This window comes from Chiloscyllium plagiosum, unplaced genomic scaffold, assembly GCF_037043375.1.
Source record: "Chiloscyllium plagiosum isolate Xiang-an unplaced genomic scaffold, Cpla_swu_hap1 HiC_scaffold_10, whole genome shotgun sequence".
NCBI lineage: Eukaryota > Metazoa > Chordata > Chondrichthyes > Orectolobiformes > Hemiscylliidae > Chiloscyllium > Chiloscyllium plagiosum.
The window spans coordinates 37,125,093-37,150,313 of record NW_028270148.1 but is presented as its reverse complement, the minus strand read 5'-3'; the positions used below and the strand labels follow the sequence as shown (position 1 = coordinate 37,150,313).

The following is a 25,221-nucleotide window of genomic DNA, read 5'->3' as shown; positions in this document are numbered from 1 at the left end:
ACCCCAGTCAGGTTATGTTTTTCAACATTCCAATAGCCAGTGATGAAGGGGTGGACAAAGAAAACACTTCAAGACATTGAAATACTTCTTGAAATGCAGCAGCATTAACATTATAGACAAGGCACGGACTCTAATGAATAGTTTAGAATGACTTTTCTATCAAGATGCCTCATGCTTTGAGATGAAACATTTTAATGATGGATGCAGAATTGGCTTGAAGGGAGAAGACAGAGGGTGGTGGTGAAGGGTTGCTTTTCAGTCTGGAAGCCTGTGACCAGTGGAGTGCCACAAGGATTGGTGCTGGGTCCACTACTTTTCATCATTTATATTAATGATTTGGATGTGAGCACAAGAGGTATAGTTAGTAAGTTTGCAGACGACACCAAAATTGTAGTGGACAGTAAAGCAAGTTACCTGAGATTACAATGGGATCCTGATCAGATGGGCCAATGGGCTGAAGAGTAGCAGAAGCTGTTTAATTTAGATTAATGCGAGGTGCTGCATTTTGGGAAAGCAAATCTGAGTAGGACTTATACATTGAATGGTAAGGTCCTGGGGAGACCTTGGAGTGCTTCGTAGCTTCATAGCTCCTTGAAAGCAGCGCCGCAAGTATATAGGATAGTAAAGGAGGCGTTTGTTATGCTTTGCTTTATTAGTCAGAGTATTGAGTACAGGAGTTATGTTGCGGCTGTACAGGACATTGGTTAGGCCACTGTTGGAATATTGTGTGCAATTCTGGTGTCCGTTCCTATTGGGATGATGTTGTGAAACCTGAAAGGGTTCAGAAAAGATTTACAAGGCTGTTGGTAGGGTTGAAGGATTTGAGCTAGAGGGAGATTTGAATAGGCTCTAGTTTTCACTGGAGCGTCGGAGGCTGAGGGGTGACCTTATAGAGGTTTATAAAATCATGAGGGGCATGGATAGGATAAATAGACAAAGACTTTTCCCCGGGGTGGGGGAGTCCAGAACTAGAGGGCATAGGTTTAGGGTGAGAGGGGAAAGATGTAAAAGAGACCTATGGAGCAACTTTTTCACGCAGAGGGTGGTTTGTGTACGAAATAAGCTGTGAGAAGAAGTGATGGAGTCTAGTACAATTGCAACATTTAAAAAGCATCTGGATGGGTACATGAAAAGGAAGAGCTTGGAGTGTTATGGGCCAGGTACTGGCAGGTGGGACTAGATTGGGTTGGGATATCTGGTTGACATGGATGGGTTGGAATGAAGGATGTGTTTCCATGCTGTACACCTCTATGACTCTATGAGGCAGACTGATGGCAGAGAAGGAAAGAAAGGCAAGCAAATATTCCACTCCAAATCTCACTATCTCATGGGATGGCCTACCTCATGGGACCAATGATCTGCAGGCCTTGATTTGGCCTGTGTAACGCACATGAAAATCCATGGCATTTATACATGACTCTGAGTAGACATTGTTCTTGAAATGAAAACAGCCTTTGTCGATGATCAGAAAATTATTTTTATGTGTTATTAACTTATTGATTCACTTGTTCAAAAAATGCCCATGACATGACATTGTTAAAAAGTATTGCCATGATTGCATGGAATCTGCCAATTACCATGTTGTATGGGATACCTTCTGAAACCTTTGAGCTTTATGTACTTTGTGTATCACCTGCAATTCTAGACCACGAATATCCTTCCTCCAAGTAAATGCTGTTTGAAATGCAAAAGGCATTGTATCTTCTGACTGAAGTCTGACCTGAACTCTAAATTCAATTGTCAGGCACGTCATCTGCTCTCAACTGAGAAGCGCAAGGTACAGCAACAATCGATAATGGATACTTTAACCTTTGGTCCCATTGGAAATGGTTCACCATTCCGCAAAATCATTTCAATCATTTTCACATCTGCGGCATGTGTACACTTTAACACTTTTTTTCTGCAGGCGTTCACTCACCTTCATGCCCCTTTACCCCCAATGTTCGCAACAGAGTCTTCAGCAACCGGGGGTCCTAATCTGGAACTTGCTTCCCAAATCCAACTCTTCTCTTGTTCCTAAAATACCCTGCCTCAGAACCTGCATCCTCAACAAGCATTATGGTCTCTGTTCTCAATCTCTTGGGTTTCTTGGTTTAAATGCATGTGAAGTAGCTTGAGGCATTCTTATATTGAATATGTAACATAAATGGAATTTGTCTCCTTTGGTGGTATGCAATTATGGTATTCATGAGATCAAGTGATTTCACACAAACCAACAATTGAAGCAGAGATCAGCCAGTCTGCTTGACCTTAAAACTGTGGGATGCCCTTATGTAATAGTCATTTGAAACAAAATCCTAATTAAATGTTGAGAAGGTGTTATAACACTCCAGCTCTTTTTCTTCAAAAACGTGAAATATGTCCCAGCTGCATGAATCAGAGGAGAATTTGATTTGCTATTCACAGCTGCTCAGTGTTACATTGCAATATCATTATTAAAATAAAAATCTGCAATTATCATATTAAATAGAGCTACAAAATGAGGAAATTAATGATTAAGTGATTAATTAAAGAATTAAACAATTCATTAAGTTATAGAGCTGTACAGTATGGACATACACCCTTCGGTCCAAATTGTTCATGCCAACCAGATATCCGAACCTAATCTAGTCCCATTTGCCAGCACTTGGCCCATATCCCTTTCCGTCTTTCCTTTTCATATACCCATCCAGATGCTTTTTAAATGCTGTAATTGTACCAGCCTCCACCACTTTCTCTGGCAGCTCATTCCATACACACTCCACTCTGTGAGTGTTCCTTAGGTCCCTTTTAAATCTTTCTGCTCTGACCTTAAATATATGCCCTCTAGTTTTGGACTCAAATACCCTGGTGAAAAAACTTGGCTATTCACCCTATCCATGTCCCTCTTGATTTTATAAACCTTTATAAGGTCACCCTCAGCTTCCGATGCTCCAGGAAAAACTGCCCCAGTCTATTCAGCTTCTCCCTATAACTCAAATCCTCCAACTGTGGCAACATCCTTGTAAATCTTTTCTGAACCTGTTCAAGTTTCACAGCTTTCCCGTAGCAGGGAGACCAGAATGTTGTATTCTAAAAGTGGCCTCCCCAATGTCCTGTACAGCTGCAATAGGCTCTTCCAACTCCTATACTCAATGCATTGACCAATAGAGGCAATCATACCAAATGCCTTCTTCACTGGTCTCTTTGTTCAGCAACACTCCTCAATACCATACCATTAATTGTATAAGTCCTGCCCTGTTTTGCCTTACCAAAACGCAGCACCTCATATTTATCTAAATTAAACTCCATCTGCCACTCATCGGTCCATTGGCCAAACTGATCAAAGTCCCTTTGCACTCTGGGGTAACCTTCTTCGCTGTCCACTGCACCACTCATTTTGGTGTCATCTGCAAATTTACCAACCATACTTCCTATATTCATAAAGACAATCAATTATGTTTACAAGTTATTTAAGCGACTGACACTTTAGATTTGAACTTGCATGAATTCTTCCACCAGGTTAAATTTGTATACTTAAAAGCAACCAGAGGTTTCTAGTTAACAGTCACGTAATTTAATACACCAATGTCCAATTTAATTGCTACTGCACTGGTTAAAGAATCACTGCCAGCCTCTTGAAGCAATGAAGGATGGGAATAAATGCAAACTTGTCAGTTCTTTGCACATCATGAGAACAAATGAGAAAGATTAGAACATATGAATAATTTGCTTTGTTGGTTTTCTTCCGAAACGTTTATTGTCTTCATTGTTTATTGAAGATACAATTCCAAGCCACATTAGGAGAGACAACAGGAAGAAAGACATGTTTTTTTTTAGACTAAATAAGTCGTTAATATTTTTGTAGCTCTCATGGATCTGCAAGAAGCTAGACTGGCGATCCACTTCAGGAAGGTCAAAGTTATGAGCCGGGGTATAGAGAATAGACCTTCCATTTGCTGGTGACACAAAGATTGGTTGGAAGGTATGGTGTGAATAAGATATAAATAGAATACAAACCAGTGAAGACAAATTGAGTGAATGGGCAAGAATCTGGGAAATAGATTATAAGACAGAAAAATATTCAGTTATTCACTCTGGCAGAAAGAATAAAACCCATATTATTTAAATGGAGAATGACTGCAGAATTCCAATGTGTGGGGGATATAGGTGTTCTGGTGCATATGTCACAAGAATTATTATGCAGGCACAGCATGTTATTAAGAAGGCTAATAGAACACTACTCTTTACTGTGAGAGGAAGTGAACATAAAAGTAAGGATCTTTGGCTTCGATTATACAGGGGAATGCTGAATCACAAATTGAATACGGTGTCCAGTTTTGGTTTACTTATTAAAAGAAGGATGTCAATGCATCAGAGGCAGCTCAGAGAATGTCTACTAGATTGAGACCTGAAATTAGCACATTGTTTTATGAAGAAACATTGAGCAGATTGGGCTTGTTTCCATTTGAATTCAGAAGAGTTAAGAGCAACTTAATGTAAATATATAAGACCCTGAATGGCCTTGACAAGGTCAACATGAAAAGGATATTTCCTCTTGTGGGTCAGTCCTGAACTCGGGGTTCAAATGTTAGGGGTTGCCCTTTGAGGACAGTGAGGAGGAGAAATATTTTCTATCAGAGGGCTGTGAGACGTTTGAGTCTTAGAAGGCAGTGGAGGTGCCTAGATCGTATTATAGAGGTGGATGTATACTATTAAGGTGGAGGTAAATAGATTCTTGGGAGGCAAGGGAATTAAAGGTTAGTGGGGATAGATGGGAATATGGCATTTGAAACAAACAGATCAGCCATGATCTTACTGATTGGAAATATAGGCTCCTAATTCACATGTTCCATTAACATCAACAACACTCTGACTGCTTCACATACCTTTCCTCTGCAATGGCCAGTAACCTGTCCTTGCAGATACCTTCTCCAGACATGGATGGACTGATGTGGGATTTTTCCCAATTCCTACCACCCACCTCAAGAATGAACAGCCGGATTGGTAATCAAGGTCCCATTTGCCAGCTCAAGTGGATTGTAGTAAGTCCTCCAACACTACTGGCAAGGAAATGCAGCTTTGAAGGATTCAAAAATCATCCCAGAAATAATTGAAAATTACAGCATGAGAAAAAGCAAAGAACTTAAAAAGGGTAATGAAAATACTATTAGAACAAAAAATCTGACAAGGCCATTGGCTGTAATAGGTGCTAGATGGCTTAGTTTCATTTTCTACACTTTCCTAGATTCTGGAAAGGCATCAGCAGATCGTAACATCGTGAATGTGACTTTTTTATTCAAGGAAGGAGGGAGACAGAAAACCGACATGACAGGCCAATTAGTTCAACATCTGTCATCGGGAAAATGCTGTAATCTATTATTAAGGAGGTACTTAGAAAAAAGAAGCAGGCAGAATCAGTGTGGTTTTGTTGAAAGGGTAATCTTGGTTGATTATTTTTTCAGAGTTTATTTGAAGAAGTAACACACAGAATAGGTAAAAGGGGACGAGTGACTGCATTGTGCTTAGATTTCCAGAAAGCATTTGATAAAGAGCTACGTCAAAAGTTAATATGTAAAATAGGAGCATATAGTGTAGAGGGCATTACACTGTTATGGATAGTGGATTGGTTGTCATGCAGAAGAAGGCTGTATGCCACCTATCTCAGTGCTAGTCTTCCAGGCCAGTGCCATAACCAGACAAGGACAACACCGTGACCACTGTACCTTTGTTTATTTTTTAACCTGAGTATTGTGAGCATGAGTACTTTTTATTGTAAAGAAATCCATGATGAACCTGTCACAATTATTGGGTAGTATAGTGTTAGCGTGCAGTTAGTGTGCAGTTAGTTAGTGTGCAGTTAGTTAGTGTGCAGTTTCAAGTCTGTATAACTCTTCCCCTAATGGTGCTTTCAATCCATCATTCCTGTCAGGTCCACGGGCTGCACCTCACAGCAAGTGAGCTCCTTAATGGCTGTAATGTTTGCTCTGATGCGCTGCGTGCTTCTTTGAGAACTCTAGCAAGATAGGGTGCATCCTGTAAAGACCGTATCTACTGTGCAATTGGTGTAAAACGTATCACGTATGAAGTTGAGGAAGGAGCTTCAAGATTCTTCATATAAGTTCTATTAGGAGAGTTGGTTACATATAATGCACTGTTCCAACTGGATGCCCTCTATACCATCCAATAATTGTGACAAATTCATCATGGAGTTCTTTACACTAAAAAGTGAAGAATGTACTCATGCTCACAATACTCAGGTTAAAAAATAAACAAAGGTACAGTGGTCATGGTGTTGTCCTTGTCTGGTTGTGGCACTGGTCTGGAAGACTAGCACTGAGATAGGTAGCATATAGCCTTCTTCTGCATGACACAAGAAGCAGTTTTTTAGCATTTCCTTCCATGCTGATCCAGCAGTCTGTTTCTCCTGTATTCACTCTTGCTGAATGGGTTTGGAGGTCAGTTTCAAAGGCATTTTGAGCTCTTCTGTTTATCATTCCACTGCCTTTGTCCCAGCTGTCTTGCCAAATGCTCTGATGGAACTGTTCTTGAAAAATGGGCAGTTGACATGTAACAGCGAGCAGCTTTGTGATCAAAGGCATTTCCTGCATACCTGCTGCTACAATCTGTCAGGCTTGACTTTATAAAGGTTGCATCTGATTTCCAAGCAGTCCCAGCACATTACCTGCATCTTTACATGTGGTTTATTTTGGAGATCCTCCACGAGATGTGAATATAAAATGGCATACGAAGTTGAGGCAAGTTTAACTCAATCCAGCATCCTTGGACACATGGGTATAAGTTCAGAAATCTCACCACATGGAGTTTCAAAGTTGAATTTTCAGCTGAATCGTTTGTGTGAATTACATTATCATATTTTTAAAACATTAACAGATCATAAATTATTAATAAATTGATGTGTGGCTGCAGCCTTAGAGTATTTCACTTTGAAGTAACATTCCTCCACTTTAGCACTATCTGGACTACTGTCATAGAAATAAATTAGGATTAAAAAGACAGCATACTGCTATAGGCAGTCCTCCACCTGACACAGCCATGGTGTGATTAAACACTGCACCTTTCTCTCCTCTGTGAGTAAAACTTGAAACCTCTAAGGTGTAATAACGAATACACTATCTTCAACATACAATGTGTCATAACAAATATAATGCTATGACATTATATGTTCTCATGTTTTCCCCGACCTGTTCTTTACATAATTATTGCACCAAATGCTCTCATTTGCATGCATCATCATTCAGTAAACTGTTTTCAAAAAGTTAAAATCGCTAAGGAAGCAAACTTTTAAGTCTTCCTTCTTTGCCAAATGTAATGTTCACAAAAGTGTGAAGGATAGATATTGGAACAAACATGAAGGATCATATACTCTGATAACATTTCGGGAATGTACTTATATTTCTCAGTTGGGTTCTCTCCATTCAAATATAACCCCACAAGTTTTCATCATTCTAAGGTGCACTGCCTTCATCTAAAGTTGCAAAACAATGACGTCTTTCCTCATTGGAGTTTTTTTGCCTTTAACAGCTCTCTTGCTCTTACCAGATAAAGTCCCGGCAATGTGAACAATATGTTGGTTGTCTAAGGTAGGTGGCCATAAACTTGTGCCCATTGACCTGATGGACCCTGCGCCGTACAGCTCCTTGTCTCTTCCTGGGCCGCATTCGTTCTCGGAATACACGTTCTTCATTCTCCTTTGGTGCTGCAGAAACCAAAAACAAATTACTGAAACAAATCTCACGGAACACAAAATTTGTTAGAAATTCAACTCATTGATGCCCCATTGTGCTGGCATAAAATCAATATGAGCCTTTCAAATATTGTCCTCATTTGCTGTGTTCCTATAGAGTCTGATATATTGTTCTGAGTGATTTTTCAAAGACCAACACTTCAACTTGAAACAGGCACAACTTGCAAGATTCAGTCTGTAGGTTCGCCAACAGTAGTGCCACAGTGGGGTACTCAGGGGGGATTGTAAGAATGGTACAGTAATAATCATTCGTGGTTTTAATATAATTACAGACTGGGTCACTCAAATTGACAAGGGTAGTCTCAAAGGAGTAGTCATTGAATGTGTTAAAGACCCCTTGGAACGATATGTCATGGACCTGACCAGGGGGCAGGGTATTCTGAATTTGCTCTTGTGTAAATAGCTGGGATTAATTAATGTTCTCATGGTAAAGGATCCTCTAGGGAAGAGTGATCACAGCATGAAATTTCAAATTATGTTGAAGGATGAGAAACTGAAGTCCCAAACTAGCATCCTGGAGTTAGTCACAATGATGGTTCAGTGGTTAGCACTGCTGCCTCATAGCACCAGTGACCCAGGTTCAATTTCAGCCTCGGGTGACTGTCTGTGTGGATCATGCACATTCTCTCCCTGTCTGTGTGGGTTCCCTCTGGGTGCATCAGTTTCCTCCCACAGTCCAAAGATGTGTAGATTAGCTGGATTGGCCATGCTAAATTGTCCTTTAGTATGCAGGCTAGATGGATAAGCCATGGAAAATGCAGGGCTACAGGAATTGGATGGGGTGTGGGTCTAGGTGAGATGCTCTTCAGAGGGTTGGTGCAGACTCAATGGGCCAATTGGCCTCAGTCTAGGGATTCTATGATTTATTTCCCAGCCCTGATCCCTTTAACATGTCTCTGTGATCTCCATAACATCATACCTGTCAATCTCAATTTGTGCTACCTGCTCATTTACCTTGTTTTGTATACTGTGCATTTCAGTCCAACATCTTCAGTCCTGCGTTGACTGCCCCTCTTTTCATGGGTGTCCCCTTATCTGCTGTGCCTGAAGTTAGATTCCTGAACCATTCACACTCTCTGTCTGATTACCTGTTCTTTAATAATGTTTGTGCTGCCCTCTCCCCCTTTTAACATTTTCCACAATTTACCATGCAACTGAACCACCTTCCCACTATTTAGTTTAAACCCAGATCCACCAGTTATGCTTCCACAGAGGACTGATTAACCATCAGAAAGCAGAGACTGAGGATTATTGGGTATTTTTCTAGTTGGCATGAAGCAACTAGTGGAGCCCCACGTGAGTCAGTCCCCAGGTCCCAACTCTCTACAATCGATCTTAATAACTTGGATGCAGTGATAGAAGGTACAATTTCCAAATTTGAAGATTACATTAAAATAGATGGGGGAGTAAGTTGCAATAAAGAAATAAGAAATTTACAAACTAATATGGATGGGTTAGGTGAATGGGCCAAAACTTTACGGATGGAGTTTTAAGTGGATAACTGTGAGGTTATCCATTTTGGTCAGAAGAATTGAAAGGCAGCTTAATATCTAAATGGAGAGAAACTTCAGAGTGCTTTGGTGCAGAAAGATTTCAGTGTCCTCTTGCACAAAATGCAGAAAACTAGGGTGCAGGTACAGCAGGTTAGAAGGAAGTAGAATTTTGGCATTGACTGCTAAAGGAATACAGTATGAAATTTGGAAAGTGTTGCTGGAACTGTACAAGGTAATAGTGAGACTGCACTTGGAGTACTGTGTACAGTTTTGGCCCCCTGACTTGAGGAGGGACGCAGTTGAATTCACTAGATTGATTCTGGAGGAGTTTGTTTTATGAAGAGAGTTTATGTGTATACTCTGAAGTTTAGTAGAATGAGACATACAGGATGTTAAAGGGGATTGACAAAGTAAACATAGAGAGGATGTTTCCTCTTGTGGAGCAATCTAGTATGAAAGGCCATATTTTTAGGATAAGGGGAAGTGGATTTAAAAGAGATGAGGAGAAATTATTTCTCTCACAGGGTTGTGAATCTGTGGAATTCATTACTGCAGAGTGCAGTGGATGCTGGGACATTGAGTAAGTTTAAGGAGGAGATCAACTGATTTTAATTAGTAACAGGTCGAAGGTTAGCGGAGCAGGCAGCCGAAGTAACATTAGACATGCTCATATTGAATAGTGGAGCAGACTCGAAGGGCTGAATTGTCTTCTCCTGCTTCGAGTTCTTACGTTCAAATGTGAAACTCAGGAACAGAACTCGCTTTCCCTCACTACATCGGGCAAAGTGAAGCCTAACCAAAAATCAACCCTTACCATGGAAGCTGCCAGTTTGCAGAACAACACAGAGGAAATGATCATTTCTTTTTAGTCTTTTGGACAAACAAATGAAAGATACACCATTATTGACACTTCTGATGCCCAATGCCTCCAGGAATGTCTCTTTTTCCGACCCCCAAGATATGACCAGCCAGTTAGCTCCAGAAAGATACAGGCTGATTTCCCGAATCAGGAAGCTGCAGTGAAATAAGACCAAACTGTTAATGGGCCTCAGGACAATTATCTTTGGTGGAGCACAGGAATGCTTCTATAGCATACTTTAAAGAAAAATTACTACATGTTCCTTCCAGTCTGACACAGATGCATCAATATCAAATTCACCAAAGATCCTCAGACAGCAGCTTCCAAACCTATGACCTCTTCCATCTAGAAGGAAAAGCATGGCAGATATATAGGAACACTACCACTGGCAAGTTCCTCTCCATGCCATTCATCATTCTGACTTGGAAATATATCACCATTCCCTCACTACCACTCGGTCAAAATCCTGGATTTCCCTCCATAATGGCATTGTGGGTCAACCCACAGCAGGTGGACTGTAACGGTTCCAGAAGGCAGCTCACCACCACCTCCTCAAGGGGCAAGTAGGATGGGCAAATAAATGCTGGACAGCCAGCAACGCTCACATCCCACAAATGAATAATAAAAAAAGTACATTATACCAGAGTGTTAGCTGGACAATCAAACACATGATTCCTCAAGAAGACCACTCTATTCATATAGACCTCAGTGGAATCGAAAAATATTTACAAGGAGGGATGTTTAGCTGTCTTTCTAGCAAACAAGGGGAACAAAGTGGATTAATTTAAATAAAACATATCAAACGAAGATTGAAATGGGTATATTAGTTCAACCACAGCAAGACATATTTAGTATTGAAAGATTAAAATTCATAGGTGCACTTTCAAAGAGCTCAGCATGTGATTAACACTTGGAGCACAACTAATTCATCTTACATTTTCAAACATACATTTACAGGAGGTACCGCTGTTCCCAGGCCATATTTTCCAAAGCATAGATAAAGTATGCAGCAGTTACGGAATTTATTGTTGTACTCAGTGTGCCAAATCTAATCAGGTCCAGAACATGCAAGTTATAAATTCAGTTATTCATGAAAACTGGAGGCCTTACGTTTTACATCCCAAATTTTAAGAAATGGACTTTAAAATTCCAAAGCAGGCTAGTTTTAAGCAGCATATTTGTTCAAAAATAGTGAAAGGACATAAGTAAAGCCCTTGAAAGATTTCATATGCCAAAGACTGCTAATTTAAAATTATAGTTTTTTCACAGTTTAGCACTAGTCACATGGCTCAAAACACAGCACAATGCCTGAGTGTAAATTAATGTTAAAACAGATCATAAATTGCACTAATCTCATGATTCTCAATAAAAATTAAACATAATTCACGAACGCAAGAAAAGTGCAAATTGAAAATTTATACAAGGTGCGAATTATGCACCAAATTATAATAAAAGGCACATTATTAATACAGAAGGTATGACTTATAATCCACATTATGATGAAAAATCTCAAAGATACTTATGACATGAAATCCATATTCTAAAGGGTAAGTTTAAATATAGAGGTGTGACTTGTAGTCAACATTTAAATAAGATATATTTAAATATTCATAACATATGACTCATCATACAATTTTAACAAAGGCATAAAACCATAAATTTGGTTTGAATTAAAACCCACATTTTGTTGAAAACTAAACATCTGCATCTCTCCAACAATTTACACTGGAATTCATCTGAATTGTTCAAACAAGAATGGCACAAATAGGATTCCACAAAACAGGCTCAAGCTACATCTAAAGAGAGAAAAAAGAACTCAGCATAAAAGTATTTGTGGTGTCAGAAAAAAAAGTTTTGAAAGTAAGATTTGTGATATGTTGCACTTAGTAGCGGGCAAACATTTAAGAAGCACAAGCAAGCACACTCCTGCATCTACACTATCGACCGGAATGCTAAACCTGGATCAAAATTACAATCACCTCCACTCCAGCTGCATTTCTCAACAACCTCTTCTGTGTGTGTGTGTCAAATGAATAATTCTGGTATCACAAAGAGCTATGAATACATATGATGATTATAAGCAAAAAAAAAATCCAACACTTTCACTAAATCCAGATGCCCTTTTCTTTGTGCTAGTTCTAATATTTTGTTAACTTTTAGTCAGAAGTTCTTCTTCAAGAGTTTTGGAAAAAGCAGATATTGAGCAGAAATGAGCATTCAATAACAATGAATCACGAAAGTTTAATGATACAGAAAAAGGCCATTCGACTCATTGTTTTGCAGCTCACTCTTGGAGTGTTTTAACACACTGCCAAACTCCTGTCTTTGCCCTCATGCACATTGTTTCTATTTGAATAACTGTCCAACGGCTTCTTGAATGCCTCAAGTGAACCTACATCCACCACATTTCCAGGCAGTGCTTTCTAGACAATAATTACTTGCTGTGCAAGAATGCTTTTTTCTTATCTCACATATACCTCTTTGACAAAATAGTTAAATTTCTACCCTCTGGTTCTCAATCCATTTGCAAGGGAAAACAATTTCTCCTGATCCACTCTGTCCGGATCCCTCACAATTTTGAAAACAGCAGTCAAATCTCCTCTTCGCCTACCTTTTTTCAAATGAAAACAAACCTAAATTCTTCAATCTTTCCTCAAAAATGAAATGCCTCCTCCTGGAGCCATTCTCACTAACCACTTCTGCACTCTCTCCCATCCACTCACATTATTCCTATTGTGTGGTGTCCAAAACTGTACATAATACTCCAGCTCAGGTCTAACCAATGCCTTACAGAAGCTCATTATAATCTCCTGGCTGCTGTACTCTGTCCTTCTATTTATGAAGTCTAGGATATCGTATGCTTCATGATTAGCTGTCTCCGCCTATAGAACATAGAACAGTACAGCACAGAACAGGCCCTTCAGCCCACGATGTTGTGCCGACCACTGATCCTCATGTATGCACCCTCAAATTTCTGTGACCATATGCATGTCCAGTAGTCTCTTAAATGTCCCCGATGACCTTGCTTCCACAACTGCTGCTGGCAACGCATTCCATGCTCGCACAACTCTCTGTGTAAAGAACCCGCCTCTGACATCCCCTCTATACTTTCCTCCAACCAGCTTAAAACTATGACCCCTCGTGTTAGCCATTTCTACCCTGGGAAATAGTCTCTGGCTATCGATTCTATCTATGCCTCTCATTATCTTGTATACCTCAATTAGGTCCCCTCTCCTCCTCCTTTTCTCCAATAAAAAAAGTCCGAGCTCAGTCAACCTCTTTTCATATGATAAGCCCTCCAGTCCAGGCAGCATCCTGGTAAACCTCCTCTGAACCCTCTACAAAGCATTCACATCTTTCCTATAATAGGGCAACCAAAACTGGATGCAGTATTCCAAGTGTGGTCTAACCAAAGTTTTATAGAGCTGCAACAAGATCTCACGACTCTTAAACTCAATCCCCCTGATAATGAAAGCCAAAACATCATATGCTTTCTTAACAACCCTGTCTACTTGGGTGGCCATTTTAAGGGATCTATGTACCTGCACACCAAGATCCCTCTGTTCCTCCACACTGCCAAGAATCCTATCCTTAATCCTGTACTCAGCTTTCAAATTCGACCTTCCAAAATGCATCACCTCGCATTTATCCAGGTTGAACTCCATCTGCCACCTCTCAGTCCATCTCTGCATCCTGTCAATGTCCCGCTGCAGCCTACAACAGCCCTCTATACTGTCAACGACACCTCCAACCTTTGTGTCGTCTGCAAACTTGCTGACCCATCCTTCAATCCCCTCATTCAAGTCATTAATAAAAATTACAAACAGTAGAGGCCCAAGGACAGAGCCCTGTGGAACACCACTCACCACAGACTTCCAGGCAGAATATTTTCCTTCTACTACCACTCGCTGTCTTCTGCTGGCCAGCCAATTCTGTATTCAGACAGCTAAGTTCCCCTGTAACCCACTCTTCCTGACCTTCTGAATGAACCTACCATGGAGAACAGCCACATTTAATGGCTCATGTACATACACACCCCCAAGATTTCTCTGTTTCTATACACCCTTTAGAAGAGCACCTTTTATTTCAGACCCGCCTCTACATTTTCATTGAACCAAAGTACATCACCTCACACTTGGTCACATTCATACAAGAATAGTATCCCTACAGCGTGGAAACATGCCATTTGGCCCAACAAGTCCACACTGACCATCTGAAGAATAACCCACCCAGACCCATTCCCCCTAACCTATATTTACCCATGACTAATGCACTTAACCTCCATATCCCTGGACACTATGTGACAATGTAGCAGAGCCAATTCACCTAACCTGCACATCTTTGGACGCTGAGAGGAAACCGGAGCACCTAGAGGAAACCCACACAGACACAGGCAGAATGTGCAAACTCCATACAGTCACCTTGAGCTGATATTGAACCCAGATCCCTGCTGCTGGGAGGCAGCAGTGCTAACCACTGAACCACCATATCAGAACTGCCTGTGCCATGTCTCTGACCATTTCACCATTGTGTCAGTCTCCTTTTGAAGCTTGACACTGTCTTCCTCACAATTTACAGTTTGCCCAGTTTTCTCAGCCACAAACTTTGACATTGTTCACTACATACCTGGTTCTAGGTAATTTATATGTCAGGGAAAGCAAGTGTCCCAATACTGATCTCTGAACTCAACTACCAACCTTCTTCCCACTGGAAAAATACCCATGGACCATTGTTGTCCATCTTTTATTGCTCAGACAATTTGTATCTATGTTGCTACTGTCACTTTTATTACATGAGCTCTAACTTTGTTCAAAAGTTGGCTTTGTTGCACTATATTGAATACCTTCTGGAAGTCCCACTTACTGAACACCTTTTGGAAGTCCACATAAACTACATCAAGTGGCATTCCCTCATTGAGCTTACTATTACCTCTTTTAAAAATCTCCAATAAGTGAGTTAGTGATTTTCCCTTAACATATTCATGTTGGCTCTTCTGAATCAATCCACATTTTACCACATCACTATCAATTCCATAATAATTGTTTCGGTCAGGAGATGATGATCTGGAGATACTGTCGCTGGACTAGTGCTTCCAGAGACCTAGTTAATGTTCCACCATGGTAGGTAGTGGAATTTTAATTAAATAACAACCTGGAATTGAAAGTCTAATGATGACCATGAAACCATTGTCAATTGTCATTGAAAAAAATCTTATTCATTAATGTGCTTTAGGGAAGGAAACTGTTGCCCTTAGGGGATCTGGCCTACATGTGACTCCAGATCCACAGCAATGTGGTTGCTCTCACTTGCCCTTTGGGTAATTAAGATAGGCAAAAAATGCTGGCCTAGCCAATGATGCTTGCATTCCATGAAATAATTAAATTACTAAAGTTAAACCGACTGGTCTATAATTGCTGAGGCAATCTTTACAATTTGCAATTGTCCAATCCTCCAGCAGTACCCCTAAATCCAGGGAAGATTGAAAGGTTATTGGCAGTGCCCCTGCAATTTCTACTCTCACTTCCTTAAATATTCTTGGATGCATCTCATCTGGTCCCATTGTTTTATGAACTCTAAGTGCAACAGCTTATCAAATACCTCCTCCTTATCAACTGAATCCCTTATAGTGATGGAAGTTGCTCTTTTATCAACATGGCCTGAGCAGGATCTAGCTTGTCAGGAAGGTCAGATGCAGAGTATTCATTTAACAGCTCAGCCAGGCTTTTGGTTCGATGTGTAAATCCCCTTCTGGTCATTATTTCACCCTATTCTGTCTGTTAACACACTTTTACTATCAATGTGCTGAGACAAGACTTTGGGGTTTCTTCTTACTTTAGCTGCCAGGCTTATTTCACAATCTCTCTTTGCTTCTCCTATTTGCTTTTTATCTCTTCTGAACCTTCTGTATTCAGCTTGATGAAAAGTAGACAAGCAGGAAACTGGAAGAACACAGCAATGCAGGCAGCATCAGGAGATAGAGAAGACAACATTTCGGGTGTAATCCTGCTTCAGGACTGGGGTTGGGTGTAAGGGGAGCTGCAGATAAAGGGGTGGGGGCGTGTTTTGGGTGGGGAAAGGGGTAGGGTGATGTGGTAGGGATGGGTGAACATAGGTAGAGGATACGACCTGGTTGGTCGATGGGAAGAATGAATCCGGTTGGTAGCTGGAAGTGAGTGGGAAGGAGAATTCAAATGGGCGGTGACTGGGAGGTCAGGTCAGCCCCTGTGGGCCCAGCTGAGATGCTCAGTGAAACGTGCCCTGAGTTTACGTTTGGTCTCCCTGATGTAGAGAAGACCACATTGGGAGCACCGGATACAGTAAACTAGGTTGGCGGAGAGGCAGGTGAACCTCTGTCTCACCTGGAAAGACTGTCTGGGGCCCTGAATGGAGGTGAGGGGGATGGTGTATTGGTAGGTTTTGTATCTTTTTACGGTTGCAAGGAAAGGCTGATAGTGAAACAAAGTATTTTGTTACTGACATACCTCATTTAAAAGTGAATATATACTTTTCAGTTGCTTTGCCAACAGTTTTGGATCAAGAATACCAATTTCTTATGATATCTGTCTAATGAAAAGATTAGAATATCGTTCCAGGAAGAAAACAGTACTGTTCATCACTCAATGGTAAAAGCAATCTGCCTGGAATGACTAAGGAACTATCCATCAAGCAAAATGCTCAGTTTATTTTTCACTAGATTACAGTTGCATCTTTGTCATTGCACATGACACCATTTACAAAGATCAATCTAGCAACTCAACATTGCCATATACTGTCAAGTCCTGTGAGAGAAAAATAAATCAATTTTGAATCAAGTGTATCACCTCTTGGGATTTTCCCAAAGGAATAAAAAACATTAAAACAAGATGGTGCTAGGCAGGGATTAGAATATTCCACACAAAGGAATACCAAGCGTAACCTGATAATAAGTTTGCACCATAACATTAATCAATATCTGACTGAGCAATGTGAATGCAATGTAACTATTTCCTCATTGTCTCCCATACCACCCCTTCTATCTGTTTTGAAGAAATAAGAAACTGAATCTCAATAGAAGGCAAGTTGAAAGAAATGCAAAGGTGTCCTTTAAGAATTAAAAGGTGGAGCTTTGAAAGAGCTGCATTAGATAAAAAAAAAGTGAGTCTAAAGGAGCCTGGAAGCATCTAGTGTAACTATCATGGGATTGTAAAATAATGCATTAGTTTTGCAGACTGTTAATCACAAATTAGATTTAAAATTTCAAGTGATTGTGCCTTTTGACAAAAATTACCCTACCTGATTTCTGGAGACCAGATAGCGGATCAGTTCCCAGCATTCCCATGTTCGAAAGGAAACCAGTGCCTGATGAGAGGAAGTCACTTGTGAAGGTTGTTCAAATATACCAAAAAGTTTTTTGTTCTTTAAAACTTACTGAGGTGAAAAGTCAAAACACCTAAACAACTGCGGATGCTGGAATTCAGAAACAAGAGAAATTGCTGGAAAAACTCAGCAGGTCTGGCAGCAACTGTGGAGAGAAATCAGAGTTAACATTTCTGGTCCACAGATGCTGCCAGACCTGCTGGGCTTTTGCGGTAATTTCAGCTTATGTGTGAGTTGAAAAGTCAACGTGTATATGTACAAGGATATACAGTTGATAATACACCCATTCTCAAGAGAAATGTAGTGTTGGATGAGGGGAATATCGTTTGCGAGGCTTTTTGAAATTTAATAACACAATTTTTAGATGACCAAGCTGAGAGAACAATGCTTGTGTGCCCATGCACAAATGCACATATCCTCTATCCAGAGCTTACATTTTGAGAAGAATTGAGTGGGCAATTTGAATTACCAGCATAGGTGAGAGGGCGCCTGTTATTGCCAGCAGGCAGCCAAAGCACCTTAGTAACCTTAACTCTCATTTCCATTGTACCAGTGAGATCCAGGTGCTGGTCCTGCTGAAGCACTGTGCTTCTGGGAGAGAACAGAACCAGCCTTTTCCCTTGCTGAGCCAGTCAACATTCACAGCCTAATTCTAGGGACTGGCACAAAGACCTGAACCATGCTTCTTGTAGCCGGATGCTTGGTGTGGGCCCAGGAGGAACACTCTTACATCTCCTGACCCCACCTAGAGTATGAAACCTGTTAGTTCTTGGGTTTTTTTTGAATGAACAACCTCCTGCTATCCCTTCAAAGACATCCACTTGCAGTTCAAACTTGAAACTGACATCCAAGATGCATTTCCCCAAATTGCTGAGATTGATATGGCTCCAGTCTGATTCAAGGAGAAAGTGAGGGCTGCAGATGCTGGTGATCAGAGCTGAAAATGTGTTGCTGGAAAAGCGCAGCAGGTCAGGCAGCATCCAAGGAACAGGAGAATCGACGTTTTGGGCTTAAGCCCTTCTTCCTGAAGAAGGGCTTATGCCCGAAACATCGATTCTCCTGTTCCTTGGATGCTGCCTAACCTGCTGCGCTTTTCCAGCAACACATTTTCAGCTCCAGTCTGATTCAGACAAGCGTCTGTATCACCATTGTATACGTTCTGATCAAAATAGCAAGCAGTAACAGTGACCCATTTAACGAGACATTCTGATTTTACTGCTGCTACAAACCAAATTCTTACTAGTAAACCAAATTCAAAACAACTCTGAAGAATAAAATTTCATGTTGAAGATTGATTTTGAGATCACAAATGAATATGTGAGCCAGGCTTTACCATACATTCTACAGGTGTTTAATGTGAACCTTCTTCTTAAAGCATAGCCAGAGAAAGACAAGTAGGTGCCTGGTTAGATCCCTCTCTCAAAGAGGCCCAATGCCTGGGGCCTCCTGCCTGAATATGAGCAAACTGCTGTGAGCAGGAAGCTAACTGAGTATTTGTTACTGGGCTGCAGGCAGGAAAGATGTCCTGGGAGATACTCACTCAGGATCTTTGCGTCTTACACCACCAAATGGGAAAATAGCATGGCTTCCTTTGAAAGTAATCAGAGAGAAAAAAAATGCAAGAAGAAATCAAATCAGCAGCTCATCCAAAGATGTTATCTTGTCCTTCATAGAGAAACAGTTTTTCTACAGTGAGAAACAGGCCATCTGGCCCAATAAGCCCACATGCCTCTAAAGAGTAACCCACCCAGATCATTCCCTACCTTATACTCTACATTTCCCTTGACTAATGCACGTAACCTACACATCCCTGGACATAATGGGACAATTTAGCATGGCCAATTCACCTAACCTGCACATCTCTGGACTAAGGGAGGAAACTGGAGCACCTAGAGGAAACCCCACAGGCACGGGGAGAATGTGCAAACTCCACACAGATAGTCACCCAAGGCTGGAATCGAATCCGGATCCCTGGTGCTGTGAGACAGCAGTGCTAACCACTGAACTACCATGTCACCCTAATTACTTGTCATCCTTGTTATTGAAAGTTTCAGTGCAGATCAGATTTAGCAGGCATACCCTATCAAACAGAACAGATGATAAACATCATTGTCTTCACCTCGAAGGGAAATCAAAAAAAAAGCAATTGTTGCATAGAATTACAGATCATTCTGCAATGCGCGTTTCGTCAACACAAATTCGCTGTAACGCGATTGACAAATTGGGGTTTTTATTTCTAAAGTGCAAAAATTTAAATGTGTTGGCTGTAACTCGATTATGGCACCAACACTTTAAGAGCTGTTTCTAAAGTGTGAATTTTTCTATAACGTGGGGTTGCACAAGAACGCAAGCATACCATTATAGAAGAACTAAGTGTATTATAAGTGCATCATAAACAGATCGTGAGGGCTGACAATTTGGTGAGACATTGTCTTTAATGGATCAAGTAATTAAATAAAAATTAACTATTGTAAGTTAGGTTAATTATGCATGTTATTTTTAATTAATTAAATACATTAAACAAGTTTAAATTAGGAATGGCCATGCAATTGGTGTGTAACATCTGTGTGTATTTTTTTGTGAGCACAGCAATCTGGACAACCACAGCTACATTAAGTATCAGTGTTTTGAGGAACTTCAGCTGACAGTTCTTGAAGTGACAGACATTGTTCGGGAGAGATTTACCTGGATACTTTAATCCAGGAGGTATGCACATCCCTTAGCTTGGAACGTGGTCAAAGGTTAAGATAGTGTGCATCAACAGGAGATTGATTGCCAGTAACTAAGGGAACTCCAGGTTGATTGCTGGAGGAGCCTTGCTCCTTTTCCTAATCAAAAGGTTCCTGCTGTCTGCGTGAATACATAGGTCAGTGGAATGGATGAGCGCTAAGTCAGCATGACAGATGACCAAAGTGGCCAACAGCCCTGTGGTGGAGAATGTCATTCACACGGGCAGAGTGAAGAGGACAACGGTAGAAGTAGAAAACAGAATAATCAAGGTAATAAATATTGTGTTCAGTATAGATATCATTCACTGCAGCTGCAACTGAGAGTTTTGAAGCTTCTGTCATGATTAAAGATATCACCTCCTTGTCAGAGAAAAACTTGGAGAATGGCGTGATGATCCAGATGTTATCTTTCATGCAATTAACAATATGGCTAGGTTCTGCCAATTTTCAAGTAATATGCATTTTATTGAGAAATGAAAACTTCACGGCACAAGTAATCCATCCGAGGCTAAAGGAAGACCTTTAGGATAGCATCAGATTAAAAGACAACAAAAACAGTCAACTAGAGCTTTCAGAAAATTAAAGAAATCAGTAAAGGATCACAAAAAAAAAGGGAAGGAAGTGAATACAAAAGTAAATGGAGAAGAAGTGCAGGAGGAGAGAGCAGGAGTAAACCTGTGTCCTTCAGAGGCTGAGGCAGGCCAACTTGTAACAAGTGTTACACCTCACTGGTACAGAGCACTTGAAATCAAGCTCCACTATTCCCAGAGTCATCACAAAAGTGAAAAACTCTTTAAAGTGAAAGAACTTCACTAGCTTACTTATCTTTTACACCCAGATTGACATAAACACAGACCAGCTTTTTGTACTTAATAAAAATTGCCATTTGTGACAAATAAGGAGGCAACTATGAATCACTAATACATAACTCTACTAGTTAAAACACTAACATGACTAGTAAGGGAGAAGTCGGGAGAATATGGTCAGGAAACATATCAGCTATGATCAAATGGAGGGGCAGTCTCAATGGGCTCAATGGCTGAATTCTGCTCCTACATCTTATGGTCTTATAAAACTCCCCTTCTACATATACATGAACAGATGCAAAAATACCTGAGCATTTTGGGTAGAAGGCAACACTGCAAAGGCTGTTCAGTAATATTTGTCCACAGGTGACCCCTTTGCTGTTTCTCGACCTTCTCTCTCCAAATATTTTGACTTGTTTGCAGGAAGCACAGGGTGACTGGCTCACACTTCAAAAGGTCTGTCTTAGTAAAGTCACAGCTTCCAGCAACTGATGAGGGGAAATCAATAAATCTTCAGGCTTGAGATGTTTGTCAGCAGAGCTGAAATGCAGCCCCCATCTCTATCAAATGTATGACTGATTCTGACCAAACATTCTCACACTCAACAGTTCAGCTACCTGCAAGCCAATGACATAGTTGCTGGCAGAAGGGAGTTATTTGTCATTGATAACCAGTCACTAGGCCACAGACCAATCAGCCACTTGTTGCTGGCCAAATATATACACACCCCCTTCAGGCCAGCTCATCTCTAATAGTGTTTTCTTCACGACTTGAACAAACAGCAGTGTCAACAGCACTTACAATGGGTGTCAGGTAAATTGCTTTTAAAAAGTGCAACAGTCCTTCACAATCTTTGGTTTTTTAAACCAGCCCCTTTCAGCCCTCAATCAAAAATTCAGAAAAAATGAAAAGTTATGCAAAGAAGAAATTGTTAAACTATTGTTTGCCTGTCTTCACAGTGAAAGACACAAAAAGCATATCAGATATAATGAGGAACCAAGATGATAATAAGAATGAAGAACTTAACATAATCACTGTTAATAAAACATTTACACATTACAGGTTTAAGTCATCTGTAACCATGCGACCATGCATATGAAATACTCTTCACAGCAATCTTGACACAGTCATTGGCCATTGGAGGTTGAAGAAAGTCCCTCTCTGGAGATGTCAATGCAGGCAACGTTAAAAATGACACCTGTGCGCCATAAAGCATAAATGCAAGATCTCATTGGGGCAACACAGGAGCATGGAACGGATTCTCTGTCACTTTGAAAGGTAATTATTTTTTAACATGTTCTTCTATGCGATGCACCTTTTCCTGGTTATTGTTACACTGGAAGGGCAAGGTCTCAGTATTCATGGAGCACCTAGAATCTCCTACTGCTTCGTTATAAAATCCCTGGAATTGCATTCATCAGAATAACATTTTAAGCTAAAGTTTCATGTGGAGGCATTGAGTGGTCTTCCTTGTCAGAGTGCTCCATGTCTCACTGTACAGAAGAGTATATTAACGCCTCAGTTGTGAGTGACGTGAATTCTAACTGTTCACATTACTAAGGACCTGTTCTGTCTTTTCTGCTCCCCATGGTTGTCCTTTGTAAGTGAAACTGATGGATCAAGCCACAGCAGGTATTGTTGCTGGTGCTTGATGCACAAAGGCACCGATGCTTCACCAAGCCCATGATGAGCAGCGACCTCCAGCAGATACTGTACAGCCTCCACATGAGGAGATCACAACTGAAGGTTCCCTCAGGCTGCAGAGGAGGTACAGGAGGACCAGAGTCTTTCATCCTTGATGCCAGTTTCTCCAGATGAATGTCTGAAGTGTGGCTGCAGACTGAGGATGTCCTGGGACACTGTCGTAGAACAATGTCTAGTTCTGGAGGGGGAACATAAGACCTGAAGGAATGGGTGGCATTCTATCATGGTGACCATGAAGATGACAGCTCTGTTCAGACTTTTATGCATTTGGCTCCTTCCAAGGAGCAACTGGACACCTGTGCAATATCTCCCAATCATTCACTCGCAAATGTATTAAGGATTTTACCAATGCAATTTGTGACAGATTATACTCATTCATGTCACTTCCCAGGTCAGTGCTACAGCCCGAGTATTAGGCTTTGTCAGCAGTTGGCATTCCCCTGGTGCAGGGTGTGATAGACTGTGCAAACATCACATTCAGAAGACCATTTCATAACGTAGTTGAGTTCATTAACAGAAAAATTTTCTATTCAATCGAAATGTAAACCTCTCTGTTCATCAGTACCATCAGTAGATGAAGGCCTAATAGTGTTATCAGTAGGCTATTAATTCTGTGACCCAGTAATGCCTGGGGACCTGGGTTCAAATCCTTCCCTGGTAGATAGTAGGATTTGAATTCAATAACAAATCTGGAATTAAGAGTCTAATGATGACCATGCAACCACTTGTCATTGTCATAAGAACCCATCTGGTTCTCTAATGTACTTCAGGGAAGGAAACTGCTGTCATTTCCTGATCTGGCCTATACGTGACTGCAGACCCACAGCAACGTGCTTAACTGTCCACTGGACAATTACAGAAGGACAATTAATGCTGGCCAGTGACACTCACAATCCCGTGACTGAATAAAAAATCACAACTGAGATGTCTGTGCCAGGTATCCCGGCAGCTTCCATGAGGTCTATATCCTTGAGATTTCTCATGTTCCTGCTTGTTTCAAGAGCTGGATGGTTACAAATATGGTTACTGGGGGACAAGGGCCATGCTGTTTGACAATGTCTGATGGGTCCATTATACAAAGCCCAGATTTAGGTAACAGAGGATATAATGCAGGTCAGGGCCACAGTGGTGAAGATGATGACTCTCCTGAAGATGGGGCTCTGACATGCCTTGATCAGTCTGGATTGGCCTTGCAGACACTGTGCCTCAAATTCCAAGCAGGCTGTGCTCTGCACAACTGGAGTAGGCAAAAAAGGGATGTGATGGAGACAGACAAGCTGAGAGAGAGGGAACAATCTTCAGAGGAGGAAGATAAGGATATTGAGCAGCAGGGAGATGGCAATCCGCATGACAGAACACAGCAACCAGCAATGTTAGGTGCCACAAATCAGGCCGGACACCAAGATCCAGTAAGCGAGAGCTAGCTTCAGTGATCACTCAATGCCTGCTAGTCTCAGAACGCATACAGTCTCTGTCTGTTCCTTTTTGTTATTGCTGAATAGATGTGAATGCTTTGAAGCTTTTGAAAACTTTTCTGTACGAGATGCTCCCACAATAAATTAAGTTACTGGGCTATACTCAGCATTGGGGAAAGAGTAGCATTAACTTAGAAAGGGCTGTAAGATGGATTTTGCTGAGGATTGGTAAGACATGTGAGTGCAAACATGCACTTGTACTTGCAATGAAGTGTCAGCTGTTTCCCCATGTGCGCTAAGAAGCATTGGTTTATAGTTGCTGTCCCACTAATTGTATGATAAAGAGCAACCTCAGACTGTCAAAGATTGATCAGGTGCACAGTGGCCTTTTAACAATAGCTGCGGTGCCAGGAATCCTGGGATTTCCCGGTAATGGTAAGCATTACCACCTATGGCAAGTGGGACAACAGGACAGGCAGGGTGCCATAGAGGCTTTGTTGTGTCGTTAATGAAACATATTTCAGATGTTAGCATGAGAAAAGGTGCTGGACTCTGCAGCAAGAAAGCTTGTAGGAAACAGGCAAAAAAATAACACACACTATTTCTGGTAAGATTCAGTCCCTAGATTTTAGATTGAAATATTAGCAGGTGCAATACTATTCTCCAAGGAAGGATTAAGAGAAAAGCAGGAACTACAGGTCAGTTAGCCTGATATCAGTCATCAGGGAAATGTTGAAATCCATTATGAACTAAGTGCTAACACAGCACTTGGAAAAATGTATCACCAATTGATAGAGGCAGCATAGTTTTATGAAAGACAAATTGTGCTTGACAAATTTATTAGGTTCTTTTGGGGATGTAACTAACAAGAAAGGTAAAGGTAATCCAGTGGATAATTAATATCAGAACTTACAAAAAGCATTTGATGAAGTGTCACAATAAAGGATGATGCACAAGACAATGGTTTATGAGGGTGGGGATAATATATTATCCTTTGTTAAAAAAAATTCAAATCTTCTCCCAATCAATATAATTCCCCTCACACTTAAGCTCATTACACTCCTCCTATGGCCTTATTCCCCTTAAGGAATATGCATGAACAGCAGGATCAAATTACTGCAGGTGCTGCAATC

General features: G+C 40.8%; 1 protein-coding gene across 2 annotated transcripts in view; it reads right to left on the bottom strand.

Annotated features, from left to right (window-relative positions):
- Nucleotides 1–25,221, bottom strand: part of LOC122552746 (protein kinase C epsilon type) — a 598,788-nt gene that overhangs the window by 236,404 nt on the left and 337,163 nt on the right. The window contains exons 3-4 of one of the 2 annotated variants that reach the window (XM_043695660.2): nucleotides 17,351–17,416; nucleotides 7,519–7,678 (exon numbers count right to left, since the gene is read on the bottom strand). In XM_043695660.2, the coding sequence (XP_043551595.1) occupies nucleotides 7,519–7,678; nucleotides 17,351–17,416 (226 nt within the window). The remainder of the gene's footprint in view (nucleotides 1–7,518; nucleotides 7,679–17,350; nucleotides 17,417–25,221) is intronic. The other variant, XM_043695661.2, reaches the window with a different exon arrangement.